This window comes from Marmota flaviventris, chromosome 1 (genome assembly GCF_047511675.1).
Source record: "Marmota flaviventris isolate mMarFla1 chromosome 1, mMarFla1.hap1, whole genome shotgun sequence".
Classification (NCBI taxonomy): domain Eukaryota; kingdom Metazoa; phylum Chordata; class Mammalia; order Rodentia; family Sciuridae; genus Marmota; species Marmota flaviventris.
The window spans coordinates 217163799-217188404 of record NC_092498.1 but is presented as its reverse complement, the minus strand read 5'-3'; the positions used below and the strand labels follow the sequence as shown (position 1 = coordinate 217188404).

The 24606-nt window shown below is 49.8% G+C and overlaps 1 protein-coding gene across 8 annotated transcripts in view; it reads right to left on the bottom strand.

Moving 5' to 3' along the window:
• The window catches only part of Ranbp3 (RAN binding protein 3), a 55094-nt gene that overhangs the window by 21481 nt on the left and 9007 nt on the right, over positions 1–24606 (bottom strand). For 4 of the 8 annotated variants that reach the window (XM_027952337.2, XM_027952338.2, XM_027952339.2 and 1 more), the window contains exons 2-5: positions 15677–15732; positions 9691–9891; positions 372–408; positions 196–282 (exon numbers count right to left, since the gene is read on the bottom strand). In XM_027952337.2, coding sequence (XP_027808138.1) covers positions 196–282; positions 372–408; positions 9691–9891; positions 15677–15732 — 381 coding nt within the window. The remainder of the gene's footprint in view (positions 1–195; positions 283–371; positions 409–9690; positions 9892–15676; positions 15733–24606) is intronic. The other 4 variants (XM_027952341.2, XM_027952342.2, XM_027952344.2 and 1 more) reach the window with 2 other exon arrangements.

Below are 24606 nucleotides of genomic sequence, written 5' to 3'. Positions count from 1 at the left end.
GTCTCACCATGCTGTTAAGTGTCACTGACTGCACATGGGGGACACGTGGTGCTCCACTCGGGCAACTTCTGAGTTCACTCCTGAGAGGCCACATCTCAGGCTGATCCTAACTGATCTGGGCAGGGGTCAGATGGTGGATGTGAGGTGTCAGAAGGGAACAATAAATGACAAAAAGATAAATGCTCTTATCATTACCTGACTGTGAAGGTGGGAACTGGGTTAAAGAGGACGTTCTTTCTCGCTTGACAGGAGGGCAGTAGTTTCCATCTTCTCGGTCAGAATCTACAGAAAATAATGAGGAACAGGATGAACATCAGGCTATCTCTGCCTTCACCACCAAAGATAGCCATTCGCTTTGGAGACTTCCTTACCTTCTCCTGCTTCAGGACTGGAGCCTCCAGCTGACCTCTGAAACAAGAGCACATGGCAGGCTGGTGAGAGGGTGGTGGGCGTCCCAGGACCCAAGCCCCAGCTCTGGAGCCAGTGGTGCTCAATGCACGACTGGGGCCAACTCCTGGTGCTGTCTCTGCTGCCTTCACAGAACTTCAGCCCACTCAGAGGCAACTTCTGACTGCTGTTTGTGGTGGCTTCCCAAACCCAGAATCCTCTTCATAGCTCAAAGACTCCCAGCATGGGACCAGGTTCTCTGCTTCTCCACAGGTCACAGCTGACTGGCATGCCACCCCCAGACTCAAGCACAGCACAACTTCACCTGGCCACGATTCATTCTGCCAAGAGCTGACAAGCGACCCTCTCCACCGCAAGGGCAGCAGGGTTGTTTGAAATGGCCACTTAACATCGGATCCACTTGGTGTCCACTCCTTGCCCAGGAACAGCGTCCTGTTTCAAGCTGGGCTATTACTGCCAGAGCAGGTGAAGGCTTGATGCTTGGGGTCAAAGTCCACTGCGAAGCGTTCGGGACAGAACCATCTAACCCTGTACAACAACTTTATGGACCAGAGAACCACCACAAGCCAAGAGAAGGGGGCGCAAGAATTGCCTCCTTTTACAATTTTTAATTCCAGAATATAAACAAGTAGCAGTTGAGATTTAGAATGAGCGCCCCCAACCCCATACACAATCCCTCACATAAGCCCCTTCTCAGGGGTGTATTGTTCTCCAGACCTCAGCAGACACCAGCAAACTCTGAGGAGCGAACGAATACCATTTCATTTAAGAGTGAGAAGAACCAATTTCCTATTTTTGAAAAAATCTCCTCACGAGTCAAGTTTGGCCACAGGAGGTCTATCTGCCTCAATGAGCTGTTAGGGAGTAAATGGGATGATGCATGTGAAAGTTCTCTGCAAACTGCAGAGCAGTGTGTGAAAGAAGTAACTGGAATAAATAAATCTGAAGGTGACAGGGACCAGGAGAGATCCTCCCGCGGGGAGAAGTGCTGGCACTTTTTTTCCATAAAGGGCCCGTCAGTGCTTTGGCTTGGCAGGCCACATTTGGCCTCTGCCACCTTCTTTGCTTTTCCCTTATAAATCTTTAGAAATGTAAACAATGTCTCAGCTCCCCAGCTGCACAAAAACAGGCTGTGGGCCGGAGTCTGCCGCAGCCAGAACCCAGAGAGAGCAGGGGTTTCTTCAAAGTCACACAGCTAACTTACAACAGTCAGAAAAGGACCGCAATCTGGAATTCCTCCTTGGCAGCTCAGCTTTGTGTCAGGAGAGCAAGCTGCTTGAGGTCTGTCACGAGAGCTCTGTGGAACTGGTCCTAGGGGACTGTGTAAGGTGAGGGAAAGTTGTCACTAACCCTGTGTGTGTACCTGGGCAACTGAGAGGATTAGAGGTTACTGCCATCCAAATGCTGGGGAAACAAAATCCTCTTAATACCACGTATGGAGCCTCTCTTATTTTTTACTATTATTTTTAAAATATTTTTATTAGTTGTTAAAATTATTTATTTGTATATGATGCTGAGAATCTAGCCCAGTGCCTCACATATGCTAGGCAAGCGCTCTACCACTGAGCCACAATCCCAAGCCCCTCTCTTATTTATTTATTTGGTGTCTCTGGGGGTTGAACCCAGGGTTGCTCTACCATTGAACCACGTCCCTAGGCCTTTTTATTTTGAGACAGGGTCTCACTAACTTGCAGAGGTTGGCCTTAAACTTGCGATCCTCCTGCCTCAGCCTCCTGAGTAGCTGGTATTACAGGTCTGTGCCACCGGGCCCGGTTGTGGAGGGTTCTCTCAGTGATGGGGAAACTGTGAAAGTATCAGTGCCCCAAATGAAATGAGGTCCTTGTGTCCAGTATGCCAGCTCTGAGGCTGCACTGAGCAGTGCTGGGATGCGAGAGCAGGACCCCAGGTCGTACCCATGCCGTCCCCCTCCCGAAGGCATGCAGAAGGGATCCTGGCTCTGCTGATTTTATTTTCTATGGGGCTGAATGCGGGGGTTGGGGGGGGTGTCTTGGTTCCCTCTCTGACACTGGGGATGCTAATGTCTTCCTGGCAGGGAAGTCTCTGGGCCTTCAGAGATGAGGCAGGTGGAGCCCAGAAGACAGACAGGAAGCTTTGATCCTGGTGTGATTACAACTGCTCACTGTGTGGCTAAACTCAAAGCTGGCCCCTGCTGTTTAAAGCTAGACCCCTGGGTTGCATAGGCACAGGGCTTCCAAGTTCAGGGGACAGGCTGACTGGCAGAACCAGGTCTTGTGAACTAAATCCTGGGTCCAGCCACAAGGTGAGGTAGCTTGGAGGACCCGTGAAAGGGTTTAAGATGCATTCCTGTAGTGCTGTGAGGCCAGAGGCTGAGTAGTGTTTGATTGTACAGACTGTGCCATGGCTTGCCGCCAGGCCTACTCTCTTGGGATCATCCCTCTCTAGAGGGACATCAGGGGGACACAGGCCCCAGGCACCACTCACCCTACTAGCAAAGGCGAGAGGAACAGAGACAGCAAGTACTTGCCCTGGCTGCTGCAACCCTGGCTCAGAAGTGGGGCCCAAGTCCCAGGTCTGGACAGCAGGCATCCTAGCCACGACTCACACCAGCTTCCTGACCCTGGCAGTGGAGAAATGGCAAGGACACATCTTACCCACCCTCTGAGCCCTGCGGCCTCCCAGCACTTGATGTAGGTCCCTGTGCGAGGCCAGCCATCTTTCCACAGCCTGATATTCTTGGGTGTGGCACTGCCTGCCTTCCCTTGTCCTCCCACGTATTTCTAATGGCCGGCCCAGCACATCCCTACCCCTACATCTCAACCCATGGTTCTAAAAAGCTCTTCTTTCGTCGTATAATTTAACAAGCATCTCGACTTTACCGAAACCCTCTGTGGTCACCTCCTTGGTCCTGGGAAACCTTCCCTTTCCTGAATAACTTCTGGCCTGGAGATGGTCGGCTCTCAGAGCTTCACACCACTGCAGACGACCTGCTCCCTCATCCAGGTATGCCCTGCTTTCCTCAGACAGGAATAAAAGCCTTGGTGACTCAGTCTTGTTGCTCCTTACACTTTCCCTCTGTGGCTTCAATTTCGACTCAGTGATCTGTGTTAGAGCCCATGCAGTAGACTCCCAAGTTCTAGGAGAGAACTGGTCCTCGGAACTTGCTGGGATTTGTTCCAACAAAGGGATGCTGTCCTAGACACTCTGCAGGCCATGGACAGACAGCAAAGGCTTGTGCCCTGGCCTTATCTGTACTGGTGTCTGGGCCAGGATACCTGGGCGTCTGTCTTCCTGCTCTTTCAGCTCCCATAAGGATATTTGCATCATCATTGCAACCAAGGCCTCTGCATCTGGCCACCTGTGACCACACATGAGCTCAGTGAGTCTCTGTGTGAATTTCCTGGTTTTCCTTCTGTTAAGAATTTCTAATTTCATTCCACTGCGGCTGGAGAATGTACTTTGCATGACTTTAATCCTTTTAAATTGGAGAGGTGTCTGTCCATCCTGCAGAAGGTCCCTGTGCATGGTGAGGATGAGTGCCCTGTTGCCAGGGCTGGCTGGCTTCCAGGGCTGCTTGGTCCTCCTCTTCCCATCATCTTTACAATAGTTCTACTGAAAGCAGGGTGCTTTCTCTTTTCCGTTCTGTTGGTTTCTGCTTCGAGTATTTGGGGCTCTTTCCATGACACCCACACATCTTAGTGATCTGTCTCTCTCTAAGAATGTGATGGGTGCTACAGATCTCCCTCCAGAGTGGAGTAGCCAGGTCATGAGCTGACGCCTCTGGGGCTCCCACCTGGCCTCAGAGGTCTTGTGAACAGCTCGGGCAGCCTGCTGCTTGGCATGCCATCCTCCCCTCCAGCACACATCCAAATCTAGTCAGTTGGAGCATGAGAGCACATTCACCTGGTCATGCCTCCATGGCTCCTACTTGCAGCCAGCAGCCGGCCTCCCACCTACCCCTGCAGATGGCCCACTCTGCACACTGTGGCCACGTCCGCCTGCTTCTGTTCTGACTCCTGAGAGCCCTTGGTGGCCTCCAGCAGCACAGGGTCCTCTCATCCTGCACTACTTCTCCCACTTGCCACCCTGGCTCCTTCCTGTTTTCTAAGCTCCTCCCCCAGCATGGGGCACCTTCTCCCTCAGGGTCCACTGCGACAATCACCGCTGGGGCACACCTGTGCTCATTCCCCAGCCCAGCTGTGGTCCCTCTGGCCCCTCCCTGCCCTGTTTTGCCCAGCAGAGTCTGTCTGGTGTCTGTCTCCCATGACCACACAGCTCAGAGCAGCAGCCAGGGCCCTGGGCACAAAGTGCATTTGGTGAGGATTTGCAGCCCACACGAGGTCCATGTCCTCTGCTGTACCTGCTTTGGTGACCCTGAGAAGAAAGGGTGCCTCGTCAGATAAAGCTCAGATGCTCCCTGGCCCGACCTCAGGAGACCCTCAAATCCATGCCCCGAGTCTCTTCTAAGAACCTGCTCACAGGAAAGCGGTGGCCTCTTGGTCCTGGGAGGGACGATGCAGGAGTCTTCCTCCTGGGGAACCTTCCAGGTGCTGCTGGAACCTCCAGTGAGGAAATGCCGCCATGACTCCTCTTTAGGACTAGAGGAAGGATGCGGGAGAGGGTGCCTAAGACAGCATCCTGTCTGCTGCTTTTAGACATGCCAGCTCTTCTGGAGCCCTCCATGGCTGCCCACGGGGGGCATCACCTGTCCCCCGCCCTTCCAGGGCCCCCTTACTCCACACCCTGCAGATGGGAGGGTTTCTCTCTCAGGACAAGGTTGGGCTTGCTGTCCGCTGGCTTGTGCCATCTTCCCCAAGGCAGGAAAAGGTCTGGGATGCGGGACCCTCTTCAATCACCTGGCCCCACACAAGGCCTACACCAGCTTCACACTTTCCACCTCCCTTAGACTCTGGGGTACCCAAGCAACCTGGGGGGCACTGTTCAGCCCAACCAAGGGAGTTCTCAGAGGCTGTCTGGGATGATGCCTGGGTTGGGCTACAGAGGGGTGCAGCCCTCAGCCCAAGAGCCACTGGGGAGACTTGAGAAATTTCAGAGCACTTTTTGAGGAGTACTGAGGACAGAAGCAGGGTGAAAGAATCTCACTTCTTTCTCCACTTCTTCCCTAACTTGACTCCACCTTTGGCGATTAGGACTCCAGGATGATACCCCAGGAACACTGGGTCGAACACTCTGTGGGGAGCCACTCCAAATGCACGCACCTTTAAGTCTTGATGCACCACGGGGATCTGAAAGATCACTGCAGTCTGGCGCGGTAGTGCCATGACTCGAGACTCGGTCTTTTTTCTCATTTGGATAATAAGGTGTGGCCCTGGGAGTAGGTGGCACCCAGAGGGGTTGAGCTACACTCACCTGTTCCCTTATAATCCTATCCCTTGCCTCATTTGAATGGCTTTTTCCCAATAAAAGGGTTCAGCACGTGCTCCCTCTTTCCCTCTACACCTAAGGTTGGAGGAGTCGTCACAGGACCCAAAGAAAAAGGTATTTCTCTGTCTCTGTGTGGTTATTTCGTGCAGCCCAGTTCACCTGGATTGACCTCGAGTGTTTAGTCATGGAACTCGACAACACTCATTTGGGACACTACAATAAAAACATTCCTCACTGACAACCACACCAGGAAGCAGAGGAGAAAGACGGCCAAAGACGACCCTTGGACTTACTTCCCAGGCGTCAGGAGAATGCACGAAGCAGGCTCATAAAGAAGACTCCTTATTTGTCTGGACTGAGGACAGGCCAGCAGCCTTGCTAACCTGCTGCTATCTAAGGTGCATGGGTCCCTGTCACCAAGTATAGATGGGGCAGTCATACCTAACCCAAAATGGGACTGTGGATTCAGGGGCATCTGTTTTTGTATAGAGGATAAAATGGTGAACACTGTAATGAGTACATTTACTCAGAATCTGTCCCTCCAAAATACACGGCTCCTGTAAGGCTGCCTGGCGTGGCCCCAAGAATGAAAAAAGGGGCCAGGCTGACCCAGGGAAGGGGACAGAGCTGGAGCTGCCTTCAGAAGCTGACCCACAGATGAGGACAAGTGGGCAGTGAGTAGGAATGAAAGGCACTATCTCCCCAACCCCCTGGAAAAGGCCAGAGAGCAAGGCCCAGCCAGGTAATTCTCTTGTTAACAGCGCCTACAACTGGGCCTGATGGAGCCTAGGATGATTCCCATCTGCACTGACCAGTTAGAAAGCCTGGCTTCTTGTAGCTGCAGGAAGATGAGAAACAGAATATTGGCTACTTCACGGCTGTTTATTCACAGCTGTGACAGGCCACCAGCTCAAAGATGCTTACTGAAGAGACAGACACTGAAAAAACCCTGAGGAAAGCAGAGAGACCGCCTTGAAGGTCTGGATGGTGGGGGGATGAGGTGGACAGCCAGTCTGAACAATCCACATACTCCTTCCCACCATCAGAGAGGCTGTCAGTCATTTTCACAGTGACCTGGACATTGCCCCGATCCTCGAAGTAGCAGAAATGTGTCTTCAGACGTAGGTGTGTTCCCCATGGATTGAGCTACGCTCACCTGTTCCTTGGTGACATTACCCCTTGCCCTGTTTGGGATAGAATGTTCCATGGAAACACTTTGGGTGTCCCCTTCTCTTGCTCTGCCCGTGGGTGTGGCCTTCCTAGATGTCAGTCAACCTGTTGACAGCAGACATCACGAAGCTAGACTCAGCCCCTTGAATCCTGACCCTGGCCTCATTTGAATGGCTTCTCCTCAATAAAAGGGTTCAGCACAGCGCTCTCTGTCTCTTTCTGTGGACCCTTAAGGTCAGAGGAGCCGTCACAGGAACCCAAAGAAAAAGCTCTGTCTGTCTCTTGTGTGGTTATTTCATGCTGCCCAGTTCCCCTGGAGGGACCCTGAGTGTTTTAGTCACGAAGAACGTGACAACTGGAGGCCCCACTGGGATGAGGTTATGCCTTTGTGGGAGCTGGGAGGAGAGGAGGCTGCCAGCCAGAGGGCTCGCTCCTGACTGCCTGCCACTTCTCGGTGGGCCTAAAACACATCTGGAGCTTGGCAGTGACTGGCCCAGAGCGTTAGTCCAGCTTGATTCCAGCAAGCTCAGAGTAAGCACGGAAAGCTGCCTGCTTCTCCAGAGACACTGAATTTAGTCTGCTTGAGGTTTGGTCTTCTTCAGTCTGTCTTCTGAGAGCCAAAAGTCTTAATATAGAGAGACTTTTTCCTGGTACTGAGTCCTCAATGGCCAGAGCTCTGAGGAGACTGAAAGATGATAAGGGCCTTTTATAAGCAAGCCACTCTTTATTATAAAGAACGCCCAGGGGTCATGGAACAGAGAACAGACCAAACGTGATGAACAAGACCTGCTGGGTAACAGTGGGTGGTTTCCTGAGCACCAATGTGGGGCAGAGCAAGATCCAAATTTGTTCTGATACAAAAGAAACAGTCTGTATTCACTAGAGAAAAACCTCAGCCCAAGAAGCAGCAGGGTCAGGATCTACCTGACTTGATTTAGGGACTGACTGACCTACAACAAAGTTTCATTTTCCTTGAAAAAGCCCAACTAGTAGAGAAAGCCAATTAAGAGGAGCTGCTGGGAACCAGCCTGATTTCTCTGTGGAGAGCCCAAAGCAGCAAGCCTGACTGGCTCAGAGCTGTCACCAAGTGCTGGGACAGTGCTGTGTCCAAGATCCCAACTACAGCATGCACTTGTGCTGTGTGGCTGGCTGTCAGTTCATTTATGACCTGCTGCCCTCAGCCCTGCAGCCCTGGCTCTGTCCACGATGGCTTAACTCATCCTGAGGCTCCCGGCCATGATGCTTCACGTTTTCTTGACCAGTCTGGGAACTGCTTGTGTTCCTCAGGATCAGAGTCTCTAACCTGAAGACCACAAGAATCAAGAAGCCACGTTTCACACAGGACCCTGCCCAAGGCAGCCAGATCTCAGAGGCACATCATGGCAAGAAGTGAGGCCCCACCAAAAGCCAGGGGCCCCTGTGCTCTTGAAAAGCAGCTGCCATCACAAAAGGTTTGCGACTGCCCTATTAGCTACTCTCACTCTGAAACCTGCCACTTCAGCAGCTGCAGGGTCCGCTGCAAGCTGCGCTTCTCAAGTTCTGGTCCTATCTGTTCTCAGAAGCTGTGCTCCCGAGGACCAAAGAAGACCACATGCCCAGGAACTCCCACTATCCGACTCAGTATATCTCAAGTTTTCAGGAGCTGCTCTGCCAAAAAAAAAAAAAAAAAAAAAAAAAAAAAAGAAAAAGGAAAGATTGCTCCGCCAGCCCTTGGGCACTCTGGTGTGAGGGTCACACTCCTGGGGCACTGTGGTGCGCTCTTGCAGCTTCTGAGTAAGTCTCATTACCGGAGCCCACTTCTGCACCCTGAGGGGCACCCCTTCCCCCACAGACCCTGGTATGTGGCACAGGACAGACTCTTTTACACACCAATTCCTCCAAAATGTTAAAAGAGGGCTCCAACTTCCTTCTGCATGTCCTAGGGCTTGGTGGCTGTAACTAAATCTTCATGGTTTCCTTAAAAACAGGAACTAGTGGTGGAAGGAATCACTCAGGGGTGGGGGAAGTATCTGGGACTCTGCTACCCTGGGGTTTAGAGCAAGCAGTCGGGCCAGGTCCTCTGTTCCCTTGTTATGTCATGAAAGCAGGGGAGGGGTCTTCTATCATTAGACAACCGAAGGACAGAATTTTCAATCCCAAATATAGGACGATGTTTACCTTCCCCAATGTATTAAACTTCAAAAACCCACGATACTTCTTGCTCACAAGAGTTTGATTGTTTCCACCTTTATCTTCAAAATCCTTCATAACACAAAGAGAAAGGGCACAAAGGAGGGGCTTTTCTTCTTCCTGCTTTGAATGTGGACAAGCAGTTCACTGCCTAGCCACAGTCCAAACAGAACCAGTCTTGCAACATGACTGGGGCTAGATGACTCTTCTTCCAAGGGAAGCCAGAGCTCCTCAGATTTCTAAGACATTGAACTTAAATGCCCAAGTTCAGAGACAGGAGAAAGAGAAGGGGTAGAATTTGATTTGGAAGGCTCTCCCCTACTATTCAATTTCTCTTTTGACCACTGTGTCTCTTTCAGGAAGCAGGATTAGTCTCACTATGGGTACAGACGTCCCCACCTAAAAAAGACTAACCATAAAAGAGGAGTTAATCTTCCCAACTTTTATTGGATGACTGAAGGGAGCTGTGATCATTGACTGCTTATGCTGATCTAGGGTCTGGATGAGAGGGACCCCAGGGAAAGGGCTCGTCTGGGTGGCTCCCCTGGGGCAGCGGGGGTGCCGGGTGATTGGACTTACCCCTGCCAGTTCTCGTGGAAAAGGAAGCTGGGCTTCAGGAGCGGGAAGCGGAGGAGTGCTGGCTGAAGTGCTAGCAGGGGCGGGAGGTTCTAGGGCATGCTCACCAGCTGACTCGGGGTGACCCGTGCCATGGTGGGGGGCCTCAGCCTCCCCCTGAGGCTCCTCTCCCGAATCCGACAAGTCTTTTTGCTCTGCAGAGGACTGGGAGCAAAAAAGACAATTTTCCTTCAATGTAAAATAAAGGCTGCACCAAGGGGCAGGGGAGGGCAGGGGCGGTAGGGCTGGAGATGGCTCCACCCTCAGGGAGGAGGGGCCAAAAAAACAAGCTCCTGGACTGCTTTGCTCAGTGGAACTGGTCCTCCCAACAGGGGCAGAGCAAAGTGAACTGTTTGACTTGGCAAGGAGCTCGGAGGTGTCCAGGAAATCCAGATCCTCATTTTCAAAACTAGGGTGGCTAGTACAGCTAACTGTGCTTATGGGCCTTGAGGAAGAAACAATTCTCTTGGTGACAAAGAAAGGAGATGATTATGCTAAAGACTCTTTAATCCCCAGGGGCTGGTCCACTTCTGCTCAGCCATGCTGTCCATGTCACTGGGGCCAGACCACTTCTGTGCACGAGGAGGTGGGGAGGTGGGCAGGTGGGCCTGGAAATGTGGTTAGATGTGAAACTGGGAGCCCAAGGCACAGGCTTCTGGACTTCACCACCATTCTGGGATCTTTCTGTTCCTCCTGCTCACACCTGAGGTGGAGGAAGTGCCTCTTGCCTCAGTGCGTGCGGGGCAACAGAGGCACTGCGGCAGGGCGCATCCACAGAACTCCTTGGTCTAGGACTCTCCAGAGTTATCTGGACAAACTTGGAAAATAGCCAAGTTTGGAGAAAGCTGCTTCCGGAGGTCTCTGTTCCCAAGGTACCACCCCAGCATACTCTGAGGTGCACCCTGGTATTCCAGACAGGCCTACATGGGCTAAGAGCTGTGGCCACACTCCACAACTCTTCCTGAGAAGTGCACTATAAACCTGATGTTCTGACATATGGGGCTATAGTCCCCAAACCTCCTGTGTGGACTATCTAACACTGTGGAGCTGCTTCTCTTACCCAGTGACCCAAATGACTAGAGGGCCACCCTGTCTCCCTGCAGACGTGGCTGTGTTTTCTTGGCATGCAGTGACTGACCTCCTCAGAAAGGGTGCTTCTTTCTTTCTTTAACCTAATTCTATTTTTGAGATGAAGTCTCACTCTGTGGCCCAGGCTGGCCCCAAACTCCTGGGCTCAAGTGATCCTCCTACCTCAGCCTCCCAAGTAACTGGGACTACTAGTGGGTCATTATGTTGCGCCTGGTGCTACGTTTAAACATGTGATCCTATAGGAGGAAACGAACTACATAAAGGAGTAAGAACTTCCCAAAGCTCTTTGGAATGCCAGAACAACACATTAATGTATTCTTCTGTCTCAAGAGTCTCCAAAGGGACAGTCTCTATTCAGGGAAATCCAATGACAGAGGCCTTCCCAGGGGCAAGGTGGTCAGTCCCAGCCACCAACATCTGTTGCTACTTTATGGACAGAGATTTAACAACTTGCCAGGGAAAATTAAACCCAGAGCTCTGTGAGAAACTGCTGTCTCTAATCAGAATCACTTGAATGTCTTGAACCCCTGCTTCTGGGATCTAAGTCTTCTAATGTCCTTGGGGAGGATGTGAGAGGCAAGCAGAAAGACCCAAATGATACCAAACTTCACTGACTACCAAAGATTCTTAAAAGGGCTGAGAAATGTCACATCACTCCCTCTCTTAGATTCAGAAATTTTTTGGAAGAAATAAGGAACATCATTCCAGCATCTTCTACTTGGGTCCTAGTGTTTTTCCTGGGCAAGGGCAGTACGCACTCCAGAGCCCAGGTAGGACTATGGTTCCCAGCATGTGTGAAACATCAGACATCAAGACTTCACCAGCCTGAAATATGCCAAATGTGTGACAAAAAACAAAACAAAACACGAGCATGGGGTGAGCATCAAACCATGTCCAAACACACCGCGATAGCACTTCCAGGGTCACTGCACTTTCCAAGCAGCACTCACAACCGCCTGTGTTCTCACAACACGGGCACCCTCCTGCTAGAGGGACCGCAGAGCCCTGCAGGTTAACCAATGCTCTGGAGGGAGGGTGACTGAGAGAAGCGCTTGGACATTTCTTTGTGCCAAAAAGAAGGACCCATCTCCATTCAAGGCAGTTCAGAAAAAAGGCTTTGGTTTTATCCTAAACCACCAGCGCCTGCGAACCCCATGTTTCCTGAAGGGAGCTGTCCTGGTGGCAGAGGCACAGGGAAAAAGCCAATAAAACTCCGGGGCCACCATTGGCCACAGTCGTTGAAGTCTGGCCCTGCAATCCAAGCACCCACCACCTTTCTTAACACAAAGTAAGAGGGTCAGGCCACTTGTCCCAAGGCTAAGTCACACCCCAAGCACCCCACAGCAAAGGCAATGCAACACGTGGACTGGACCCACAGGGCACATAAGGGCTCTGCCGCTGAACAAAAATGGAAGCAATGGGCTGGTAGCAGAGCTTCTCTCTTTCCCTTTGAAATCCTTCTTCTCTTTCCTGATTCAGCAACACCACAGGGCACAGGGACACCCTCCTCTGGAGGAACGAGCTCTTTCCCGTGAAACCTCCTGGGTAGTTTGAGATCATTTACTAAAAGATAAGTTAGTTGCTTCCACAGTTGACAATGGAACTTCTTGATCTTTGGGATCAAGCAGTGGTTAGGAAGGCAAAAAAAAAAAAAAAAAAAATCACTACAAGAGACATCTGAGGGGCAACTTAAAATACGAGCTGTATGTTGAAGTCTATGACTGTACCCATGATCTCAGGAGTGACACTGTCTCAGGTCCACAGAGGAGAACGGCCCCACTCCTAGACACTTGTGGAAGACTTTAAGGGGAAATGGCATATGGGCACCATTTACAGCTGAGAGCTTTAGCAATGAGAAATGCCAGCAGCAAATTGAGGTGACAGATGCCCCATCATTCAGCGCCAGTCAGCTTTACTCAGACTTCAAATGAAATTCAAAAATTTAAAAATAAAAAATGTTGAAGCAAAAAGGGGGAAAAACAGTCTGCTCAGAAAACTCCAGCAGTTCTGATGCCTGACTTCTGACTGGGCTTCAGCCGGAAGAAGGGGAGCAACTGCTGGTCATGCCAGAGGAAGGAACCCAGAAGCCAGCTCAGATTCTCATTCTTGGCAGATATGAAAGAGAACTGTGGCTGCTCCTTGCAGAGCTGCCTTGTGGTGTCCCTTGCACTAGGAAGCCAAGGAGAAGCTAAGTCAGGTATCTGGCCCACGTGTTCTGCCTAACTCTTGACAGTCCTTAAGCTGCAGAGAAAAGCAGAGTGGAAGACTGCATCCACCTGGATCCGGCCGCTGGGCTATGGACCCTACCAACAGAACCTGGCTTCTCCTTTCAACACAGATGTTTCTTGCATGCCCTTCAGTGATCTTGCCACAGAAGTGTCACAGAAGTGGGGCAACGAACTCCCAAGAGCTGGAGGGCAGTTATTTTTAGAAGCCCATTTGGAATTGGCTCTGAGTCAATATTTTGATAAGAGCACTTACACATCTCTTAAGTGACTCAAAGCCTTCCTAGCTAACCTTCCAGCTCAGGTTCAAGGCCCACCTTTTAAGGTGATCTGCACAGACCTCTGAAGGTCATCCTTTTAAATCAGTCTTCACATTATAAAGCAGCTCAACTCCCTTAGCTGTGAAAGAGTACCAAGACAGGAACTAATGATTTTAAATTCATCTGAATGAATATTACATTTCGGTGTTTCAGCTGAGCTGGTTGTCTTAAAGTCTTCATTATTAAGTCCTATTATTTGTTGGCAAACTTCTACAGAGGTCAAAAAGACACTAAATATCTAAAGATACTAGATAAAGATACTAAATATCTCTTATTTCTTTTGGTGCTAGGGATGGAACCCAGGGCATGGCACACGCCAAGCACCTACACCACCACTGGGCCACAAGCCTATGCTGAAGGACTCTGCAGCCTGGTCTGTCTACACCCTGCTGCTGTGTAGCCATGGAGGTCTGCAAAGGGTATGGCGTGGCCATGCTCCAGTAAAACTGTTCACAAAAACAGGTGCTGGTAGAGGGCCTTAGTGTGCCGTTTTAAACAGAATGCAGTCCAAGATCATTATAAAACCCCAAATCTAGAAAAGTCCTGATTTTACTGAACACTGGAAAGATGTCCTGAACATCTAAAATAAAGATCTAACACAACACATCCGGTTCCTAAGGGCTTTATTGAACATCCTGTGTCTGAAAAATTCAGCCCCTTCATATCCATTGGCCCAGCAAAGCACATGTCAGGGTCTGGGGAGAGGGAAGCATAGCTTCTGCAAACACTGCCTGATCCCGAAAGCCAACCCGTACCCAGACTCTTTGGCAACATTAGTCACGAGCCACGGGAAAGTTTAATTCAAGAAGAGACTAACGTTACAAGCTTAACAGACATTAGCCAGGCAAACACAGGTATGTGTGTGGGTGGCGGAACAGGACAGTCACTTCCCTCCTCCCTACTACACACACACACACACACACACACACACTCTCTCTCTCTCTCTCTCTCCCCCCCGCCACACACCCCCTTTCTGGCAGAGCACCTTGAACATCACCCAGGAAAACTGGGCCACATACTGACCAAGGGAAGTGGCTGGGTTGCCAAGAGCTCCAAATCACCAGACCAGAGCAGTTCCCAACTTGGGATCCAGTTACCCTGCAAAAGGCCTGGAAATCTACTGGAGCACTAAGTGAATGAGATTCTTAGACACTGTCATTCCCACAAGATGCAAACATACTTCAAATCTTGCCAAATTCAGTGCAGCACTGTGGGTATAAAATGCTGTAAAGACATTAAATCACAACTGCAGTCAGGTTATGGGGCCTCAGTGGTGAGGGACCACAAGAAATTGAGGTGACTAAGGGGAATCCTCACTCCAGCTGGGGAATCACTGCCACACAGCACCAGCTGACTTTTTTTTTTTTTAGGTACCAGGGATTGAACTCAGGGGCACTTGACCACTGAGCCACATCCCCAGTCTTATTTTGTATTTTATTTAGAGACAGGGTCTCACTGAGTTGCTTAGCGCCTCACTTATGCTGAGGCTGGCTTTGAACTTGTGATCTTCCTGCCTCAGCATCCCAAGCAGCTGGGAATACAGGAGTGCATCACCATGCCTGCCTTTTGACACAGTTCCAATCTTCCATATTATTTGTCAGGGAAGGGCATGAACTGATGGCTTCAAGGTACACAGCAACATCTGTGACTGCGGTTTTATGACGGATCTACCGAGCACCCATCTGACCTAACATCAGGAGAGGTACTTCTAGCATTCCAGAGACACAATCCAAATTGGAAACAACCCCACAAAGACTGGGACCAACAGACAATGCAAGCAAACTCACAATCATTCTAAATGTATCCATGTCAAGTTGATTGGGGTTTACATAACCCCTCTAAATTCTTTGTTTCCATGATGCTGGGGATTGAACCCAGGTCCTCACACATGCTCTATCTATGAGCAACACCCCTGGTCACCTGCTACCATCTCTACACCTCCCTCCTTCTTCCCATTTTTCTTCCCTTCCCCCCTTCCTTCCTTCCACAGAACCCCTACCCCCCCCCCCACTTCAGCCCAGGCTCTCTGTTTCTTCTGCCTCCCACTATGTTTCTCTGCTGCTGCTTTCCAAATGCACAGCGATGTTTCTAAAACAAACCAGTAGGCATTACGCAGACGTTGCTAACACTGCTTTACAAAGGCCACTGGTAACTTAAAGCCACCCTTTCAGCTGAAGGCGAAGGCTTAAAGGCTGTGCTTAGGTCTTCCTATCAGTGGGTAGCAGCAGCTGTGGCCATGTGTCCTGGATAATACGCACTTTGGCAGAGACCAAATTAGAGAAATGGTGTGAAGAGAGAACATACCGGGCCCCTTACCTTTTGTCCTTTATCCTTCTGAAACACAAAGACGGGCGGAGCAATGGCAGGCTTTTCTGCAAAGAGAAAGATTGGTTTTTTTCCCCCCAACACTATATTCACACAGTAAACAAAGCTACACCTTTTTGTAATAAGTTTAAAAGTATATATGCATGTATATACATATATATATGAATAGCCTTCTTCACCAGGACACTTGGGTGTGAGGGTGTGTTCTGCTGGTGAATGAAATCCAAACCTTATGAGATGATTTGTGCCCCTTTCTATGTGCATATTATGTGATAAACAAAATGCTTTCATGACTCCCTGAGGACAGGCATGAGCATGACAGTGGGAGGGCACCGGACTGCCACTCTCTAGCCCTATCAAGGGCACCTTGCAGGAAGGCCACTCAGGGTGCAAGCTCTTTATAGGGGACCTTCTGAATTCCAAAGGCTGGAGGCCAATTTAGCCCTCCCCCCCCCACGTTTTAAATCTGCAACCCAAAAGGAGACGCGCCTTCGGCCTCTGGAGCAAGGCTGCTGCTCTTTGGAGAGCTTGTATGGCCCAACACAACACTGGGTGGGATTTCCATGTGAGCACTCATTAAAAAGGAAGGCTCTGTGGGGTTGCCAAACAGCTGTTGTTGCAAGAGAAAATGCTGTGGGATGCTCTACCTGAGCGGACAAGAGCAATGCAGCCTATGGTTCCCACCACTTGTCACCTATCAAGGCCTGCAGTCCTTTGCCACTTGGCCCTGACATAGGTGGCAGCTTGCGAAGCCCCTGCTGTCCACTCTGGGACATGCTCATGAGGACTGCCTTGAACCCCAGGCTTCGGGCCTGGGTGCACTCCCAATACTCCTGCAGGGTGCAGCAAGAGAAGCTGTTAATCTGGTGCCCACGAGCTGCATGCTGTGCCCTGTTGCCTCTGTAACAAGCAGAATTTGGGCATAGCCCTGTTCCTTGGCACCCCACTGTGGGGATCCAGATGCCAACCCTGAAGTGTGCACAGGCACTGTGTTACCATGTTGAGGGTGCTCTACGTGGGGAACTGGTGATGGGAAAAGGCCCCTAAGAGGGAGCTGTGCAGGAGTCTCAAAAAGTGCTGAGAGAGACAGTGGCAACTCACAGGTGCAGCTTTTAGGGTGACGAGAGTGGGGAGGGGGTAGTGTGGCTCTGCTCTGGACATAAGGCGGTGTTGTAAAGGGTCTGGGGAAACATGTTGGGATTGAGAGAAAAGTCTGGAAAGAAGGATGTGGGCAGTGAATGCAATTGCTGAGGGGAAACACAGGCCTGGGAGCAGGTCTTAGGAGAAAAAGGGGTAAGCTGGTGGATGGCAGGGGTGCAAAGGGCTATCCAAACAGGTTTTTACATTTCCCTAAGCTAAATCTCCCTGGACAACCCGAATGAATGAACAATCAAATGAATGTGTCTCTGCCAGACAATAAAAGATGCCAAATGAATGCTGGAAGGACTCGGGCAAGGCAGCAGTTGATCCATACTGTGTCTGCTGCCAGGGAGCCTGGAGACCTTCTGGCACTTCCCCTGGACCCCACAGGATCAGAACCAGGGCAGGAGGTCCGGACTACACCTCCACTTCTGCATTTGACTCCTCGGCTCCTAGATGTACAGGGAAGAACCAGGATTTCAGCCAGCTTAGCATCCCCTCAACCTCATTTTCTTTAGGGAAGAACCCCTGCCCCACCTCAACTTCAGCCCAGGCTCTAGGCCTGACAAAGACAGCACAGCATGCCCTGGCCCAGCGGACACTGGCATGTGGAATACAGCCAGGTCTATCTGTTGGAGCTACTGAGGAAGAGGTGCTCTTTTTCTCATGGGGCTGCTAAACTGGTAGTACGGGAGCTTGGGGTTGCCACAGGTACACAGGGCCAACCTTCAGGGAAACAGAGACAGAGAGTAGTGGGAAGGCTAAATCCCAGCCACACTGGTGGAGGCCCTGTGGAACTTCCCGATGCTAACCCTCTCCCCAGGCATTTCAGTCAAGCCAATCAATGTTGGCTTTTGCTGCAGCGGCTTTGAGCTAGACTTCTACCCCTGGTCACTAAGACTGCAGTCTAAGAGGGCCATTGCAGACTTAATTAAACACCTGGTGCATTTGGGCACCCTGTGGAAGAAACCCTGGACAAGTCTCAAAGCCAAGCTGAAATTTTTTTTTTTCCTTTTGTAGCAAGTTTCGCCACCTGACCCATTATATACTTAAAAGGTTGATGGTCTGTCTCCCCTCTGCAATATAAACTATGAGGTCAAAGACTATGCACGAGTAAGGAAGGCACAGAAACTGAACACGAGGCAAAAACACCAGTGCCAGGCTAGGAAGGAAGAGGTGGAATGCACAGATAATTCTTTGGGCACTGGTGATGAGGACTGGGTCAGCACAAAGGAAGCTGCAGGCACAAAGGAAGCTGCAGCCATGTGGGCAACTACAGGAGGCCTGAGCTGCTGCAGTGCAAGGGCCCTGCTCGAGCTACCTGGACCATGCGGCAGGGTCAGCGGGGGTGAGATGGGCAAGGGATACTCTGCACTCCATCTCACAGGATGCTCAGCTGGGGAGAGTGGGAAGCTACATAAGAGGGTGTGAGGGTAGAGTTCTGAAAACAGCAAGCCAGGCAATTCAATCAGGTCCTCCCTAATTGACACCTGGTCCTGCTCCTGTGACCCATTTCAAGCACCACTCAGACCTCCTTTTTTTCTCTGCCTCTATTCTCACCCATCTCCAGCCTCCACAGAGCAGCCAGAATCACTGGTGTAAAATACACACTTAAAACCGCAATGCCCTGCCACTAACAAGGGTCTGAGCTCCTTCAGACAGGCACGCCCTGCCACCGCCCCCACCTTCCACGTGACTATGGTTGTGGCACTGAAGAGTCTACATGTCCCATTCTATGGTGTGCTTCTGCACTTCTGTATATTTTCATCCCTCTGCTGGGAACACACAATTCACCTTCTTTTCTGCAGCCAACACTGTCTCCTGGACAGACATTGGCCTCTGTAAGGAAACTCCTGGATGCCCTCCTGAGCACATCCCTAGCTTGTATCAGGCCACAAGTCACTCCAAGTTACCTACCAGGGAAGATGAGAGACCACAGCCTCTGAAGAACTCTTTCTCCCAACATATGAACCAACGCACACCACCTAGAAATCATCCCCTTCAGTTCCACACACAACACCAGCGGCTATGTAATCACATAAATATTTATTAAGCCCTTATTCTGTGCACAGCACCAAGGGAAAATGGAGAACAGGAAGCTGAGGGTGAAATGTGATTAGAAAGGAAGGGGTGTGTCTGCACCTGAGCTCCTGGCTGGATTGATCTGCTTGCTGGCATCCACCCCTGGGCTGGAAGCACTATGGCAGGGGCCTCTCTGCTTTCTTCCCCTCTGTGCTTCAGTGCCACACACAGACCCTCACACAACAGCACTTGACAGGCAGCTGCAGACTGAATGGAATACTACCCTCCCCAAAGACTGGACCCTGGTGAGGCACGATGAGGGTCCTCCAGAAGGAAAAACAATGGGCTACATCAACGGTAGGTGACAGCTGCCCACCTGGCCCACAGGACCTCTGTGGACAGTAGGTCTGGCGTTCAAGACTAACCCAACCACTATACTAACTAAACCGCAGACATGAACCTCAGTCACACTGCAACCCAAACACCAACCATCAGAGTCACAGGCACTACATTTCCACTCAGCTTGGGTGAGGGGTGGGGATTCTGAGGAGGAAAGCCCCATACTTAGCACGGGAGCAGACTGCTCTATCCAGGCCTAAAAGTGGCACTTGTTGTGCTACCTGAGCCCACATCTGGGGACAATCAGAAAGGAATAGGAGGCAGTGAGGCTTCTATAACCTGCTCTGATCCCCACCCAGCTTTTCCTTCACAATGAAGGGAAAACCACCACTGTAGATGGCTAGAGACCCAGGCCACCACAGATCCCTCATGTATTAAAAAGTATTAATCACACGTAGAATGTTCCACTCAGATTCTGTTAATCAAGTGTTCTGAGCTTTTTTTTTGGGGGGGGGGCGCGGAGGCAGGGGTCCTATGAAATGCTTTCTGATCAAATTCATTTATGAAAAAGCAGCAGCAAGCCTGGAGATTGGCTCAAGACATCAGCATTTTAAAAGTCAGGAAGACCAATAGAACTGAACCCCTTTGTTTCTGTTTTTTGGGGAGACAGGGTACTGGAGATTGAACCCAGAGGCATTTTACCACTGAGCTGCATTTCAGGTCTTTTTGTTTTGTTTTGAGATGGGGCTCCTTAAGTTGCCGAGGCTGGCCCCTGACTTGGCATCCTCCTGCCTCAGCCTCCTGAGTTGCTGGGATTATACAGGTATGAATCACTGTGCCTGGCAGGAATCACAGATGGATGAAATCCTCCCCAAGAATTTGATCATGGACCACCCATGAGGCCTAAGCACAACACACACCAAGTCAACTCTGTTGTATGCAAGGTGATGGGGTTCTGAGCCTTTCACATCGAACAATACCCCGACTCTGGGTGGGTGGGCTCTATCATTTGGTATGTGAGGCGCTCCCTCCCACCACAGGCTTCCTCTCTGACCTCACCAATGCTTTCCAGGGTGCTGCATGCCAAGGCCCAGAAGGTGCCACCTCAACTCAATACCCATCCCACACCTTCATTCCATGAAAGGAGAGAGTAAGAAGCTGGCCTGTACCCAAAATAGTAGTGGGGTGGAAGACTGCTTCCCAGCTTTCTAGGGTGCAGTGTAGGCATCTCAGAATTCTGTCTTTAGATTTCTTCCCACCTCTGCCACATTATGCACAGCAAAGATATCCTCCAACAGATGTTTCATGCATATGGCTAGCATTTGCTGAGCACTACACCACGTGCCAGGTTTACCTGTATCATCATCTCACTGCATCGTCACAAACCTTCTTCTTTGTCAGGAAAGGGGAGGATGGGTACTTGTCCAAGGTGGGTCAGGCCCATAAATCAGATGGGCCCCACTTTGAACCCCAGGCACCACATCATACCACCATCCAGGCACCACAGGTGCAGAAGGGAGGGGATGAGACCCACCCCACTTGCTTCCTCCCACCTTTCCTGTGCAGGAGGCTGCAGAGCTGTGAAGCAGACACTCTTTTCTTTTGAGGAGTGACATCAGGAATAAAGCAGCTGTCAGCTAACATTCTCGATAAACACCTATGGAAGAGCACAAACTAAACTAGGGGGTGGGTGATGAGTTCTGGGGTCATAGTGAGGCTGGTTCTACCTGTCACGTGACTGCCCACCTCTGAGAACACTGCAATTACGCCAACGGAAGATCCTGTGGAGACTGAAATTCTATAAGACTGTCAAGAAAAGAATTAGACACATTCTAAGGTGCACACTCAAGGGTGCAATAAGTTACACTCTGTCTTGTCTGTCAAGGGTTTAGTCATGGAATGCTTTGCACAACACATTCAGGATCTACTCTGACAAAACACACTCTACCTCCTCCCACATAAACTAACTTTCTTTTATATATATATACACATATATATGTATATGTATATATATATGTGTATATATACATATGTATATATATATATATATATATGTATATATACATATATATATATATATATATATTCTTAGTTGTAGTTGGACACAATACCTTTATTTTTATTTTTATGTGGTGCTGAGGATCGAACCTAGCGCCTCACATGTGCTAGGCGAGTGCTCTACCACTGAGCCACAACCTCTGCCCCTAAACTAACTTTCTTCTTTGCTTTGGAGGGAATAATGCACATATGTGGTGCCCACAACAGACCTGCCCCGCAAAATGCACCCCCTGCTTATGGCTGTCTCCAGTCCGCCATGCAGGATCTCCTACGAAAATGACACACTGAAGGAAACTCTGCAGACCCAGGAAAACACAGGCAAAGCAAATCTGCAAAACCTCTGCTTTTTCTGTTTATTCCCCCCTAACTAGTGTTTCCTATACCTGCCAGGAAATGGTCCCTGGCTGGATAGCCACTTAGAATCCTAGACCAAAATGTCAATGAGGTATTTATATAAAATTAGCTTTAATCCTGGGCTGATGTGTCTTAATCTTCTTATCTGTGAAAAAAAATGTGGAAAACATTTCACCAACAACAATCTATGAGTACATTGCTATTGCTTTAATCTGGTGATACCCACCATTTCAACCTCCTAGTCACTGATTTTCTCAGGAATTATTATAAACAAGTCTGTGCTGCAACATGAAGACAAACCTGTCCCTGACATCAGCTCTATTCTCCAGCTAATTCTTCAGTGAAGAATGGAACTGACCTCAAACATACTGTTGCTAGGTGATGTCTCTCCAAGTCTTGGTGTTTAAGTGCTCAGCCACTCACTGGCCTCACTTGTGGAGGGCAGGGTGGGGGACAAGCAACTCACTTCTTCATTTTCTTCTTTTTGGTGCTGGGGATTGAACCCAGGGCCTTGTGCATGCGAGGCAAGCACTCTACCAGCTGAGCTATAGCCCCAGCCCAACTCACTTCTTTTTGTATTTCCCCTCCTGCAACTCTCAACTGGTCTTATGGAGGCACAGCATTTAGAGGTGTTATGCACTTCTTTCTGGTATGCTCTTCATCTTGATGCTACTTTCACCTACTGAAATCCAAGCTGATCTCCAACAGTCTCATCTTACCGCCAGACCCCTAAATCTCCAAAGACGGCAGGAACAAGGAGTTACTCATGTTTGTTCAATGACCTTTACCAGACAGCAGACGGGTGCTTTACACATCTATTCTCACTGAACCTCACCAAACTGCCATGATGAAAATTATTAGTTACCATCACTGATTTGTGAATCGTGAAATAAGCCTGAAAGGCCTTGGACAAATGGGTGCCTTGCTGGAAGTCACAGAGTTGGCAAATGACAGAGGAAGGACTAGACCCTGATCTGCCTGATTTCCAAGCTGGGTGCCCCCCCCTCCATCTCATGAGGGCCAAGCCACATTCTGCGGCATTTATCTTTGTACTCTCTGGCCCTGCAGCTAAACCCTCCTACCACCTCCATTCCTGCCCCATGTGGCACTTGTAGCCTGGGCACCTATGTGCCTTGAGTCCAACAAAAACCCCATAAACTTATCAAACAGGTAAATCATATAAACGTCAGCAGCTTTGCCTAAAACTGTAGGAGAAATTCACTGATGCAGCTCTGATGGCACTTTTCTGTCCTGCCACTAGGTGGTGTGTCACGGACACAGCCAAGGTGAAGTGAAAGTAGATGAAGGTTTGGGGGAAAGTTCCAGCAAAGAATGGAAATCCCCACTATAAAGGGCTTGGAAGGAAATATCCAAGGACTGCAGAACTTGTGCTGAAGCAGCTGACCAAAACTGGTGACACTTGGTTGGGTGTGGTAATCCCAGGGACCCGAGAATCTAAGTGCATAACACCTCAGAAGAATTTTAAGTTCAAGGCCAGCCTGGGCAATTTAGGGAGACTCTTATCTCAAAATAAAAAATAAAAAGGGCCGGGGATGTAGCTCAGTAGTAGAATATTTGCCTAGCATGCATGAGACCCTGGCTTTAATCCCGAGCACTGCAAAAACAAAAAATAAACACTGGTGACACTTGGAGTGTGGGCTATGCATATGTGTTTAAACCTGTCTCAACCACTTGTGGTGAGGATTCTGGCCAAGTTACCTGACCTTCCTGTGCCATGTTCTTGATTGGAAAACAGAGCGGGTGGCTTTACCCTGAGGAAAGGTTGAATAAAATGATGCATTTACAAGGCAGGCACACTATCTGATCCCATATCTGAATTGGTATCTAGTATTATAAGCATACTCGGAGGATGGAGTAAACAACACGCCAAGGACACCTTGAAGTATGAGTCTTGTACCCAAGGCCAAATGCCAGTCCCTCAAGTCACCAGCAATGATAAATGCCTCATGGTTTGGCCCTTTCCCGGGGAAGGAATGTATAGACTTGGTTCAGGAGCTGCCTGGACACTCAGGACACTTAACGCAAGTGTTCAGTCACTCAGAATCCCCAATCTTTTCTGAGTCAGGTGGAAACACTGAGGTGATGTGAGGAAAGGCCAGACAGTCAGGACCCCGGCTCTGGCAGGGTTTCTTGAGCCAGTGTCTGCTCTGTTCCAGGCCCTGAGATTGGCACTGGAGACAGGGATGAAAAGGCAGATAAGGCCTCAGCTCTTTAGCAGGGAGTCAGAAAACAAGTACCCAGTTGCATGCAGAGATTACTGGGTAACTGTGGATAAATGGTAGAGAAAGCAGCAGGAGGTGAGGAGATCAAGGGCCGGAAGGACTCTCTGAGGGGTCACTTGAGCCTCAGACGTGTGAGGTCAAGAAGGGACAGCCAGGTGAAAGAAGGCAGAGGATACTGAGCAGAGGGAATCCCAAATATATTCCTGAAGACAAAATGGGCTCAGAGGTGTAGGGCGGTTGGCAAAGGCTAGGTAAGGCCCAGAGAGAGCTCGGCCCCACAGGCCTTGGAGAGGAATCTGGATTGTGTAAAGGGAGCCAGTGGAGGGGGGTCCAAGCAGGGAGCAGCATGATCTGCTTTATACATTTTAAAATGCACCCCTGGCAATGGTCCCTTCTCTCCATTTTTATGTTAGAATAACTACAATACAGATTCAGCATCCCTTATGATTGGCACCAGAAGAGTTTTGGATTTTAGAATATTTGCATATACATAAGGTATTTTGGGAACAGGACCCAAATCTAAACACAAAATTCATTTATATCCCATATATACCTTGCAACACATAGCCTGAAGGCAATTTTATACACTATTTTGATAACTTTTTTTGTGCTGGAGATTGAACCCAGGAGTGACTTAACACTGAGTCACATCCCCAGCTCTTTTTGAGACAGGGTCTCACTTAGGGCTTAGCTTAGTTGCTGAGCTGGCTTTGAACTTGTGATCATCCTTCCTCAGCCTCCTAACTCACTGGGATTACAGGTATG